This window comes from Terrapene carolina, unplaced genomic scaffold, assembly GCF_002925995.2.
Source record: "Terrapene carolina triunguis isolate 2854851 unplaced genomic scaffold, T_m_triunguis-2.0 Scaffold148, whole genome shotgun sequence".
Classification (NCBI taxonomy): domain Eukaryota; kingdom Metazoa; phylum Chordata; order Testudines; family Emydidae; genus Terrapene; species Terrapene triunguis.
The window spans coordinates 7,973,838-7,987,663 of NW_020664499.1; the positions used below are offsets into that span (position 1 = coordinate 7,973,838).

At 47.0% G+C, this 13,826-nt stretch overlaps 1 protein-coding gene across 2 annotated transcripts in view; it reads left to right on the plus strand.

The window, feature by feature from the left end:
* LOC113406891 (inhibitor of nuclear factor kappa-B kinase subunit alpha) overlaps window positions 1–10,994 on the plus strand; it is a 75,172-nt gene extending 64,178 nt beyond the window's left edge. For both annotated transcript variants that reach the window (XM_026653737.1, XM_026653736.2), the window contains 2 exons: window positions 8,169–8,268; window positions 10,241–10,994. In XM_026653737.1, coding sequence (XP_026509522.1) covers window positions 8,169–8,268; window positions 10,241–10,267 — 127 coding nt within the window. In that variant the 3' untranslated portion in view covers window positions 10,268–10,994. The remainder of the gene's footprint in view (window positions 1–8,168; window positions 8,269–10,240) is intronic.
* The last annotated feature ends 2,832 nt before the right edge of the window (window positions 10,995–13,826 follow it).

The window sequence follows — 13,826 nt, forward strand, 5'->3', positions numbered from 1 at the left end:
AGATGTATTGGAGCATAAGCTCCAATGTATGTCGGTGGTAGCAGCCTACCTCAGGCGCCGGGGGGTCCAGATCTTCCCTTATCTGGATGCCTGGTTGATCAAGGGCAGCTCCCGGTCGCAGGTCCAGGATCACATGGCGCTTCTTCTGTCCACGTGCACCACTTTGGGCTTGTTGGTAAACAACACCAAGTCCAGGTTAGTCCCGGTTCAATGCATAGAGTTTATCGGGGCGGTCCTGGATGCCATGTCGGCCAAAGCCTCCCTCCCACCGGACAAGTTCGAGACCCTGAAGGGGCTCATTGACACGGTCACAAGGTTTCCGGTGACAACAGCCAGAGCGTGCCTGCAGCTCTTGGGTCATCTGTCGGCGTGCACGTATGTGGTCCGTCATGCCAGACTCAGGATGAGGCCCCTCCAGCTCTAGTTGGTCTCGGAGTTCTCCCAGGCCAGGGACAGGATGGACAAAGTCCTCATGGTACCTGAACCAGTAATCACCTCCCTGAGAAACACGCTCCAAGGGGTCCCATTCAGGGGCAGGGCCCCGTTGCTGGAGCTGGTGTCCGACACTTCGGTCCTGGAATGGGAGGCCCATGTGGGGAACTTTCAGACCCAAGGTCTGTAGTCGGCTCGGGATCTGACCCTCCACATAAATGTCGAGCTCAGGGCGGTACAGCTGGCGTGCATAGCCTTCCGCTTGCACCTGAAGGGCTGGGTGGTCAGGGTCCTCACGGACAACACGGCCTCAATGTTCTACATCAAGAGGCAAGGTGGGGCCCGATCCTCTGCCGCAAAGCCCTCAAGCTGTGGGACTTCCGTATAGCCCACAGCATCTGCCTACAGGCCTTCCATCTGCCAGGCGTCCGGGACGCATGGGCGGATCGCTTGAGCAGGGACTTCTCCTCTCAGCACAAGTGGTCTCTCCATCCAGATGTGGTGCACAGACTTTTCCAAGTGTGGGGAACTCCGCCGGTGGACCTGTTTGCAACTCGGCAGAACAGTCGCTGTCCCCGGTTCTGCTCTGGGCGGGGGGCGCTGGGACGGGGCGCTACCTCCGATGCCTTCCTCCTGTCCTGGTCAAGCCAGTTTTTCTATGCTTTTCCCCGTTCCCACTGATTGGCAAGGTCCTGGAAAAGATAAAGATGGACACGGCCCGGGTCCTTCTGATTGCCCTGGCATGGTCCAGACAGCATTGGTATGGGACCCTCACAGGCCTGGCGGTCGCGCCACCGTGGCCGTCCTGCCTGGACCTGCTTTTCCAAGACCAGGGCCGCCGCCTCCACCCCAATTTATCGGCACTCCACCTCACGGTGTGGCTGCTCAATGGTTAGGTAGGGAGGAAAGGACGTGCTCGGAAAGAGTTCAGTGCGTCCTCCTAGAAAGCAGGCGGCCCTCCATGTGCTGAGCCTACTTGGCAAAATGGTCTCGGTTTTCCAGATGGGCGGACGAGCGGGGCGTTTCCCCGGTGGCCGCCCCTATCCAGCTTATCCTGGACTACCTCCTTCACCATACAGCCCAGGGCCTGGCGCCCTCTTCAGTCAAGGTGCACCTGGCAGCCATATCGGCCTTCCATCTGCTGGTGCAGGGCCACACGGTATTCTCCCATGCTATGACTGGCCCATTCCTTAAGGGTTTGGATTGTCTCTTCCCACATGTTAGGCCCCCAGTCCCGCAGTGGGACCTAAACTTGGTGTTGGCCCCAGAGGCGTAGCGAGCGCCCTCCGACCGGAGGGGGCCCCGCAAGGAAGGGGGCCCCTAAAAGTGGCAAAATAAATACCGCATTCCAGTTTCTGCATTGTAAGGGGCCCCGCCCGGACATATGTTCGGAGGGGGCCACCGTTCGGAGGGGGCCACGTTCTTTGTTGCTACGGGCCTGCTTGGCCCGTCTCATGGGGCCCCCGTTTGAGCCGCTGGCCACGTGCTCCTGGTCACACCTCTCATGGAAGGTGGCCTTTCTGGTTGCGATCACGTTGGCTAGGCGGGTCTCAGAGCTCAGGGCCCTGACCTCCGAGCCCCCGAACACAGTGTTTCATAAGGATAAGGTCCAGCTCCGCCCACACCCCTCATTCCTCCCGAAGGTGGTCTCCACCTATCACATGGGTCAGGACATTTTTCTGCCGGTCCTCTGCACCAAGTCCCATGCGTCCAGTGAGGAGCGCTGCCTCCACACGCTGGATGTGAGACGGGCTCTGGCTTTCTACCTGGAGCGGACTAAGCCGTTCAGAAAGTCCTCGCAACTGTTCATTGCCTTGGCCGAGCACATGAAATGTCGGCCAATCTCCACTCAGCGGCTCTCCAACTGGATCACCTCGTGCATCCATACCTGTTATGACCTGGCGGGAATCCCTCCACCACCAATTGTGAAGGCGCACTTGACTCGGGTGCAGGCCTCGTTGGCTGCCTTTTTGGCCCACATCCCCATTCAGGCCATTTGTAGGGCTGCCATGTGGTCTTCAGTTCACACGTTCACCGCGCACTATGCGATCGTCTCCCAGACGAGGGATGACGCTGGGTTCCGCGGAGCTGTCCTCAGTCCCGAGAATTTGTGAACTCTTACCCACCTCCAACAGATATAGCTTGGAATCACCTATTGTGGAATACACATGAGCAATCACTCGAAGAAGAAAAGACAGTTACCTTTTCCGTAACTGTTGTTCAAGATGTGTTGCTCATGTCTATTCCACATCCTGCTCTCCTTCCCCTCTGTTGGAGTTGTCTGGCAAGAAGGAACTGAGGGTGGGAGGAGCGTGCAGCGCCCTTTATACCACTCCAGGGGTCGCTAGGGCGCTCCCCTAGGGGTACTGCTAGGGGAAAAACTTCTGCCATGGGTGCACATGGCGAGCACGCACACCTGTTGTGTAATAGACATGAGCAGTCACTCGAAGAAGAAAAGACAGTCACCTTTTCCGTAACTGGTGTTCTATGAGATGTGTTGCTCATGTCTATTCCACATCCTGCCCTCCTTCCCTTCTGTCAGAGTTGTCTGGCAAGAAGGAACTGAGGGTGGGGGGAGCGTGCAGTGCCCCTTATACCACGCCATGGAGGTGCCACTCCAGGGGTCGCTAGAGCGCTCCCCTAGGGGTACTGCTAGGGGGAAAACTTCCGTCACCGGTGCACATGGCGAGGACGCACACCTATTGTGGAATAGACATGAGCAACAGATCTTGAAGAACACCAGTTACGGAAAAGGTAACTGTCTTTTCCTTCACTATTTGTTCTCAAGACTTGCAGGCTACTGAGCTCAAACCAGCAGTTCTATAAATGCCTAGGTTATTGGTGTGATGTTAGCTATTCTCCAGTCATACGGTACTACCTCCCAGATAGATAGAATGATTAAAAATCCTTGCTACCAGACTAGCAATCTCATGTGCCAGTTCTTTCAATATTCTGGGATGGAATTATCCAGTCCCCTTGATTTGAGCGCATTAAATTCTTTACATTTTTCTTCTACCTCAGATGTGATAATTTCCATTTCTGTACACTCATTTCCATCAGCCAAATTGCCTTCATGCCCATCCATGTTCTCATTTTAATTGAAAACCGAGGCAGAGTGTTCATTTAGTTTTTGGGCCATACATATAATATCTTTAATCTCCTTCCCATCTGTGCTACATAGCAGCCCGACCTCATCCTTCCTTATTCTCTTTTTATTTATAAACTAAAAAAGTCATATGCAGTGTTGTTGTAGCCATGTTGGTCCCAGAATATTAGAGAGACAAAGTGGGTGAGGTAATATCTTTTATTGGACCAACTTCTGTTGGTGAGAGAGAGACAAGCTTTTGAGCTTACCTGAAGAAGAGCTCTTTGTATGTCTCTCTCACCAATAGAAGTTGGTCCAATAAAAGATATTATCTCACCTACCTTCTCTCTAAAAAATAATCGTATTTATTTTAATCTCCTTGACAAGAGCTAATTCACATTTATTCCCACATTTCCTAACCTCCAAGATGTCGCTTTCATTCCCTAAAGGTTCTCTGCTTACTACTAATAACCTTTTTGAGGTGGCTATTCATCCAGCTGGGTCTGGAGTCTTTCCCTACAAGAAATTGCAAGCCGCCTCCATCTTTAAATCTTTGAGCTCTTTAGCCCAGTTGATTTCTTTAACTAACTCCCTTAATTTTCCAAAGTTTTCTCTTTTGAAATGAAAAACCATAGTTGATGCCTGCTTTTGATTATCCTTCCATTTAATTTAAACTGAATCACTCTATCCAAGGTTCTGATCACTCGATCCAAGGTTATTTCCTATGACCAGCTCTTTTATGAAGTCCTCACTACTTATCAAAATCAAGTATAAAATTGCATCACCTCTTGTTAATTCAGTGACAAGTTGATAATGAAAACTGTCGTCTATCACGTCCAAGAATAACTGGGCCATATCAGCATTAGCAACATTTATTTTTCAATCCCTATCCAGGAAGTTAGTCTCCCATTATGACACAATTCCCCAAAGTATTTATCTCTCTAATAATATGAGCTCTCTATCCATATCTGAGTCCAGCCCTGGAGATCTGTCGCATACCCCAACCTTATCCTAATAGAACCTCTTTTACAATCCTTCCCCAAAGTGATTTTGACTCAAACAGATTCAGTTTTGTCTATACTATCATATTGTATTTAACAGTTTACTGCATCGTTGATATAGAACTCTATCCCTCCACCTTTACCTTTATTGCTATCTTTCCTAAACACCACATATTCTTCAATGCCTGTATTCCAGTCATGAGCACTATTCCACCATGATTTCTTATCCCTATAATATCCAGTTTGGCCTCCTGCACCAGTAGTTCCAGTTCCTCCGTTTTATTGTCCTGGCGCCTTGCATTCATTTTCAGGCATTTCAGTTGTTTCCCTCAAACCTCACCCAGCTTTCTAGCTGGATTAAGTATACTCCTTTCACCTGCCTGACTACTATTCCAATCAGTGTGTACTGTTTTTCTCTTTGTTATCCATATTCTTCCCTTGTAGTGTTTCATTCTTCGAGTGCTTGTCTATATGTGCTCCATATCTGGTGCCACATGCACTGGAGATCAGAATGCTTTAGTCAACCGTGTCCGTTGGCTGAAGCTGCTTCCTGCATAGCCTCAAGCTCCTCCCCTATGAGGTTATAAAAGGGGATGGAGTGACCAACTGACCCTCAGTTCCTTTCACCACATTTGGCTGTGAGATGACGCCAACTGACAGTGCCATCTCATCCACTCACACAATAGTTTATCTATAAATAGTTTAGTTAGTGATAGTTAGGGTATATTGTAGTATTTGATGGGTTTTAATTTAATAGTGTTTTTTATGTGATTTGTTTTTTTCCAAGTAGGGAGATCTCCACATGTCTGTTTAAAATTTTTGAGGTTTTAAATGTTTGTCATGTGGAACTGTTATGCACCTTAATAATGCTCACTCCAAGGCTATGTGTACACTACGAACTATGATCAATTCAAGTTACATGGGTGTACAGCTGCCAAAATTAGTATATCGCTCATGCGCATTCAAACTTGTCTGCTTGTGTCAGAGCTGTGTGTACTCACCAGCAGTGCTTGTGTCGATGCAAAGTGCAGTGGTAGGTAGGTATCCCACTGTGCCACACCCCACTGTCTGGCACAATGCCTTTTGGGAAATTTTTGCAATGTGTTGTCGGATAGAAACGACTTGACTAGAGATCTCTGGGAGCTGGGGGCTATTGTCTCTATTCTATAATGCCATCCATAGCCCATAATTTTCATACCATTTTTTAAAAATCCCACAAACCCATACAGCACTTCTTCATGTTTGCCAATTGTTTATACAGCCTGGGTGAGTGAGATGTTAGGGAACATTTAAGGATTGCAAGTCCTTATCTGAAGAGCTGCTAGATCCAGAGAAAACTGTCATAAAACTTTATCTGTTAGAGAAATCAGCGAGGCCTGCTTTAGACTGTAACATTACCCAAGGTACAATCTGGACAGTTGAACAGCTGTGTCCCCTTAACTCTCTAGCCTGGGGTGCCTTTTACGCTGTTTTGCTGTCAGAACAGCCAATTCTCGCCTGCTCATGCAGCTTTCAGCCTGCAGATTCACTCCAAGCTAAATAATGAGCACTCTGACCAGTCAATCATGAATTACATACAGAGAAACACCCGCAAGCTCTCTAGGCCCAGCCTGGTTCCTGCAGAAATGTGTGTATTGTACTGCTCAGTACCCTTCTGAACAGTACCAGCTCATAGGGAGTCCATCATTTAATCAAAGGAAAATGATACATGTACCAGCCTTGTTATCCCAAATGGCGTTTCCCACACTTCAATCCAAACACACTGGTTAAGATAAAACAATAAGTTTATTAACTACAGAAAGATAGATTTTAAGTGATTGCAAGTGATGATGCATAAACTTCAGAATTAGTTACAAAAGAAAATAAGAGTAAAGCGCAAGCTAAGTGGGGCCCACCTGGTGGGGACTTCCATCCAAGACATCTTGGAGTACCTGCTACACCTTTAGAAATCAGTCTTGGCTCCCAGTTCTCTGAGAGTGTACTTGGCAGCAATATCAGTGTTTCATCCCCCTATCCAAGGGAAGTCAATTTGTTTCAGTGCCATGGTGATAAGATTTCTGAGAGGACTTCTCCACCTACATCTTCCGGTCCAAGAGCCGGTCCCTTTATGGGACCTGAACATGATTTTAACAGCTCTATTGGGGCCTCCATTTGAGTCTCTTGCATCCTGTCCACTGCCACCTCTGTCTCAGAAAACTGCATTCTTGATAGCCATTACCTCTGCCAAGAAGGTGGGTGAGTTGCAGGCCCTGATGGTGGGGCCTCCTTACATGCAGTTCTCCAAGGACAAGGTAATGTTTCAACCACACCCAAACTTCTTATCCAAGGCAGACTCTGTTTCTGTTGCATCAGGCTGTGTATTTGCCTGTATTTTTCCCCAAGCCGCATTCTTCCCTGGAGGAGTAACACCTCCATATGTTAGACTGTGGTTCTTCGATATGTGATGCAGACATGTATTTTAGGCGGGGTGTGGTGCGCCCCACATGCCAGAGACTTTTGCCTAGCAGTACTCTTAGACGGGTAGTGCTCATGTCTCTGTATAAGACGTTACCATCTAGAGATGGTCTGCACAGAAACTTTTGTTCCTTCATGCAATCCACATACGATATGAACAGGCGAGACAAGCATGAAACTGTTCAGTCCTGCTCAGATGAAAGGCTAGACAGATGTGTATTCCACAATGGACCCTCCATCCCCTCTGCATCAGAGTCTTCCCCTGGACGTTCGGTGCAAAGGAACTGAGGGGTGTTGCTTGTGAATCACCTACCTGGTGGAATATATACATCTGCATCTACTCGAAGAAGAAATAGTTACTTATAGTAACTGTGGTTCTTCGAGATGTGATGCAGACGTGTATTCCACAACTCACCCTCTGTTCCCTCTGCATCAGTGTCTTCAATGCCAAGGAACTGAGAGGGGTTGTGGTGGTGCTGCCTCATATAGTCAAGAGAGGGGCTACAGATATAAGACATAAGTGCCACCCCTCTAAGAGTACTGATAGGCAAAGGTCTCTGGCCTGCAGGGTGCACACATCCCTACCTGGAATACATGTCTGCATCACATCTTGAAGAACCACAATTACAGTAAGCAACCATTTCTACATCATGCAGTATTAATGACCAGAGGGTCACCAGTTTTTACAAGATGCTTTTTGGATAAATATTATGACAGCACTGTTAAGATTCAGTGAGTTTGGCAGGCCCGGTAACCATTGTATTTACTGAACAGTGAGTCTTTTGCCATTTGCCATCGAGGGGCTCTTAAGGTCATACTTGGTTACTCCGAATTTTAGAAATTGGCTGCTTCAGATTAGATCCCAGGTAATTCATGGCATTTCTGTTCATCTTTGAGGTCTTCAGTATTATGGCACCTCTCTGGAACTCTGCCCTGTCCTGAGTGAAGTGCAGGACATTATTGTTCAGTGAACCATTCCTAACTTAATCTTCGCCCTGTGGATGGTGGCTGGAAGCCCTCTATGTCACTCCCTTGGCATCAGCAGAGTGGCATGCCAAATACAGTTGCAGAGTAACTTTTAGAATTGCAGATAAATTGCTGTAAATTTATCTTCTCCTCCTCCCTGTTCTGCTCCTTCCGGAGGAGTGGGTCAGTCATAGTTTAAACCTGCCCCCTTATGCCTTTTTTTTTTATAGGGAAGTTTTTGCCCGTGTGATAGAAGAGAATCTGAACTATCTGGACCGCTTTAGCACTATCATTCAAGAGGCGAAACAGGAGCAGAACAGCAGCATGATGGTAAGTCTGTTTCTATGATTCAAAGGCTTGATTTTCAAAGTTTCATTGGCTTCAGTTGGAAGCTTTTGCTTACTGAGGACTTCTTAAAATATATCTCCGGTCCTTTGTGACAAGTCAGGCTATTGCTGTCAGATATGCGTGCAGTGTCCTGGTGAGTTGATCACAAAGGATAGCAGGAGCACTGACAAAACCATCAGCTAAGGAATCCTATTCCTGGCTCTGGAAATGTGCAAGGTAGATGGGCTATTCAAGCAGGGATGTGGTAAGCAGAGGACAGTGGTGGGAGCATTATCTCTCAGGATCTTGTTATAGAATAGAAAGAACTGCCTGCAGTAAACCTTTTCTCCTGTTCCTGAGCCCTGTCCACCCTTTGACTTGACAAAAGCAGGAGGGGCAGTAGGAATGGGCTTAAGGTTCAGAGGGAGTGGAGAGTAGGAGGAACAAGTGGTGTGACTGGACAAGAATGATGTCAATCTGGGACATTGTGTCTGAGCAGAAGGATATTTCACCGTTCTCTAAATAATGAAAAACTGGAATTCATAAGTCATTGGGCTAGACAGAAACTATGGGCCAGCTAGTTCTTCTCCTCCTGTCCTTCCCCTTGAGCAGGCAAGGCCCTTACTGGTTTGAACCCATCTCTAATGGATGAAATGAAGCTGTTCCCATGAGCACTCAGTATGGTGTCCAGACTAATGATGATGATCTCCTGTGTCAGATGCCACACTCTCTCCTGGCAGCTTGTTCTGTTGTAAGCTGCTTATGCAGTTACATTTATCTAAATGTCCCTGCTGTGACCTTGGGATTAAGATTTCACTTATCTCCTCCCATTGTGATGTTAAGCTACTCTCCTAGCTGGAATGTCAGATGTTCCCCTCAATACATGTTTCCCTGAGGATGATTTCCCATGAAGCCATGCTAAAACCTACATATACAACATGCTTCCACTCCTCACCAGCCACTTGAGAACATGTTAAGAGGATCACTGCTCTGACCCCTGTAACCTTTGTGGCAGTTGTGTAAGAGACCAGTAAAGAATTTTCCCAACGCAGGAGCAGCACATGAGCAGCACAATCTGCCCTTTGCGGACACCACAAACCCTAGAGTAGGATGGGGTAGGGAGGTAGAGTAGCCAAAGTGAGCACTGGATTCTTGAACAGCTATGGGCAGCCCTGGGGAGGTTACTGTAAGTTAGAGCAGCTCCCAGGGCAGAGCCCAGTTGCCCAGAATGTGGAGGGTGAAATGTTATTGAAAGCCTCCTTAGCCTCCTCTCCTAGGCTGCACCTTTCATGGGCACAGCACAGAATCTAACCTTTAGGGTTTAATATTTGGTTTTGATGACCCTGTGTTGCTTACTACTTCTCACCTTATTTTCTGCTAATTTACAAACCAGCTGCTTATGAATAGCTCTGACACTTTATCAGGTATTGCTGCTGAGAACTCCACCAAGGTCCAATTAGTGCCAGCTAATGTGGTAGGTTTGTGACAGTAGGGACTGAGCTGACACCATTTACTCATGTCATGTGGTTACCCAATAGCCTTCAGACAGTAAGGACTTCTGGTCCCTGCAGATCTGTGTCAGATGAAACCAGTAGCTTAGAGGTCAAAGGTTAACTGTCTGCCAGTATACTTAGTTTCAGTAGCTCACAGTCCCTGGCACCAAAAATTCCTCATTTCTGGTTTTCTCAACAGTTCCTCCCCAATGCTGAAAGTAGATTCAGGGTGACTTTTCAGGCTCTTGATCCAGAAAGTATTTGCTGCTTGTGAACTGTCAGAAGCCTTTGAAATACCTTGATTAGCTGAGTTTGTTACCAGCAGGTCTTGGGTAGTTAAAACACTGCCCACTTCAATCTTATAATTCCAAGACTGCCATCAATGAGTGGTTTTGGACAATGCAGGCTCCCAGGCAGGTGGCCGTTGATTTGAAAATTGATAAACTGACTGAACTCTAGTTGCTCTTTTGCTTCTTTTTTAGAGTCTTGATTGGAGTTGGCTGAAATAATTAAGGAAGACAAGCGGGCATTGTTGCCATCCCCAATATGTCCATGTGCTCAAGGTTGGCTGACAGTCTGCGATGAGATGAAACAGCCCAGTATCAATGTTATGGTGTTGATTCCACACACTGCTGATTCAGGACTGAATAATCTTCTCTCCCACTGCATCTGGATGACAGTTAGTTCTGCAAGAGGCATTTTGTGTTTTGTAGATGTTAGCGGACTTGATTATAAAGTACATGGGCAGCAACAGAGACCCTGCCTTGTATGTTTTGCTGCTAGAGGCAAATGTTTTCCAACCTGCTGCCTCATGTCAGGGCTTTTAAATCCATATTGAGCTACCTAAAGAAGTAGCCTGATTTTCAGAGATGCTGAGTGATCCTGGCTCCCACTACATCCCTGAGCACTGCAGATGCTCAGCACATTTGAAAATTATACCCTTTATATTTAGAAGCTTTTTAGGCACCTGGGTTGGTTTGAAAATGTTTGTGATGGCCAATCTTTCTAGCAGTATGACCTGTCCATGCAGTCAGTGCCTGGCAGGCACTGCTAGGGGAGGCAGCTGTTGCTCTGACTGATGAGCTGAGATTAGGGCACTATTTGAGATGTTCTGTCTATGGAGAACCTCTCCTGGAAGGAGATACTCTGCCTCAGCATTTGGCGTTAATTTGTTTGGTGCTAGAGCAGCTGTGAGCTCTAGGGGAAGCAGAGCGGGCAGGTACCAGGGAGATGTTCTCCTCATTTCTTCTGAGTAGGGAGAAGGCAGGGAATATCTTCTAGGTGCGGACAGATCTCTGCCTTAAGTGGACAAGATGCACAGTACAGGCTACAGCAGTATCTGCAGTGTCCTGCTGGGGTGCTGGGCTACTTCACCCGGTTCTCCTGAGGCAGGCATCTCACATTCAAAATCCCTGTAACATTTTGTATCCTGTTGCAAAATGAATATTACTTATGTTATCTTGCACCCCAACCCCCCAAAATCCCAACCATCTGAGCCTTGGTCTGGGGAATGCAATTTCTGATGGATGAAAGAAAAACACTACAGCCATGGCTTTCCACCTGTGCTGTGCATTCTTGTCCACTGAGAAGCAGTTTTGACAGATGTTTCTTACTGATCAGGAAATGCTACCCAATTCCAAACAGACAGAATTTTATATCCACTGGCTACTTAAAATATTTAAGAATTCTATTTGTTAATTTGTGATAAACATTATATTATGTAGAACCTCTTTGTGATTCTTATTCTGTTCCAGATTTGCGTCATTTTAAAGATGCTACCCTCAAATGATCTGACTTGCCAATGTTCTGTTTGGGCAGGATGCAGGAGGGGAAAGGTAACAGGCTACCTGGACTTCAGTTTATGGGCAAGATTTTCAAAAATGGCTAGTGATTTTGGATGTGCAACCCAACCTCTTTAACAGAGGGCAGGTGCTCAGCACTTTCTGAAGATCACACCCTTTTATGATGTCTTAAGTTGGGCACTCGAAAGCATCAGCTGTTTTTGAAAATCTTGATCCATGCTTGTCTCTCTCCATTACTCTCCACATAAGGCTGAATTACTCTAAAACCAAAACATTTCAAAACCAGGTAGCTATGAAGCAACAAGTTCACATCACTTACCAAATCCAAGTACTGAATAGCAAGAAATAAAAAGTGAAGGAAATTGTAAATTTCATATCACCCACAAAATAACCAGTAATACACTAAGTGGGCCTCTGTTCCCTTGCCTCCTTGTGCAGTCATTTACATCTGTGCAAAGTGGGTGTACATTTTACATGCACTTTGCACCAGTACGAGTGACCAAGGATACAAGGCAATGGAGAATTGAGCCCACTAGTAAATGAAGTATAAAAAGGCATATTTCATCCCAAACCAGCAAACTGAATTCTGATCAGTGGGATTAAAATATATTTTTCTTCGAGCACTTGTCTAAATATCTTCTGTGTCTATACCTCTTCATGCGCGAGATGAAGATCTCTGAGCCAGAGATCAGAACATTTTTGCCAGCAGTGTTCATTGGTTTCATCCGTTCCCAGGGTAGCCTCAAGCCTCTACCCCACTTAGACGTTATACAAGGGGATGGCATGACCAAAGGACCCTCAGTTCGTTTCACCACTTCTGGCTGTTAGACAGAGCCAGCTGGCAGTGTTTCATCTTGTCCACTCACACATTACTTTATCTGTAAATAGTTTAGTTAGTAGTAGGTAGGATATATTGTAGTTTATTTGGTAGGTTTTTAGTTTAATAGTGTGTTTTGGTTTTGCTTTTTTCCCAGTAGGGAACCTTTCTCGTGTCTTCTCAGAATTTCCCAGGTTTTAAATATATGTGTCATTTGGGACTCTTAAGCCTGTTACTGACACTCACTCTAAGGCCTGGTCTACACTATGACTTTAATTCGGATTTAGCAGCGTTAAATCGAATTAACCCTGCACCCGTCCACACAACGAAGCCATTTATTTCGAAATAAAGGGCTCTTAAAATCGATTTCTGTACTCCACCCCGACGAGCGGAGTAGCGCCAAAATCGATGTTGTCATTTCGAATTAGAGTTAGTGTGGCGGCAATTCGATGGTATTGGCCTCCGGGAGCTATCCCACAGTGCACCATTGTGACCGCTCTGGACAGCAATCTGAACTCGGATGCACTGGCCAGGTAGACAGGAAAAGCCCCGCGAACATTTGAATTTCATTTCCTGTTTGCTCAGCGTGGAGAGCACAGGTGACCACAGATAGCTCATCAGCACAGGTAACCATGCAGGCCGATAATCGAAAAAGAGCACCAGCATGGACCGTACGGGAGGTACTGGATCTGATTGCTATATGGGGAGAGGATTCAGTGCTAGCAGAACTTCGTTCGAAAAGATGAAATGCCAAAACTTTTGAAAAAATCTCCAAGGGCATGATGGAGAGAGGCCACAATAGGGACTCAGATCAGTGCCGCGTGAAAGTCAAGGAGCTCAGACAAGCCTATCAAAAAACAAAGGAGGCAAACGGTCGCTCCGGGTCAGAGCCGCGGACATGCCGCTTCTACGCCGAGCTGCATGCAGTTCTAGGGGGGGCCGCCACCACTACCCCACCTCTGACCGTGGATTCCGAGGCGGGGATAATCTCATCAGCTACACCTGTGGATTCTGCGGACGGGGAAGAGGAGGAGGAGGAGGACGAGCTTGCAGAGAGCATCCAGCATTCCGTTCTCCCCAACAGCCAGGATCTTTTTCTCAGCCTGACTGAAGTACCCTCCCAACCCAGTATCCAAGACCACGACCCCATGGAAGGGACCTCAGGTGAGTTTACCTTTTAAAATATAAAACTTGTTTTAAAAGCAAGGGTTTTTAATGATTACTTTGCCCTGAGGACTTGGGATGCATTCGCAGCCAGTACAGCTACTGGAAAAGTCTGTTAACGTGTCTGGGGATGGAGCGGAAATCCTCCAGGGACATCTCCATGAAGCTCTCCTGGAGGTACTCCAAAAGCCTTGCCACAAGGTTTCTGGGCAGTGCAGCCTTATTCCGTCCTCCATGGTAGGACACTTGACCGCGCCATGCTTGCAGCAAGTAATCTGGTATCAT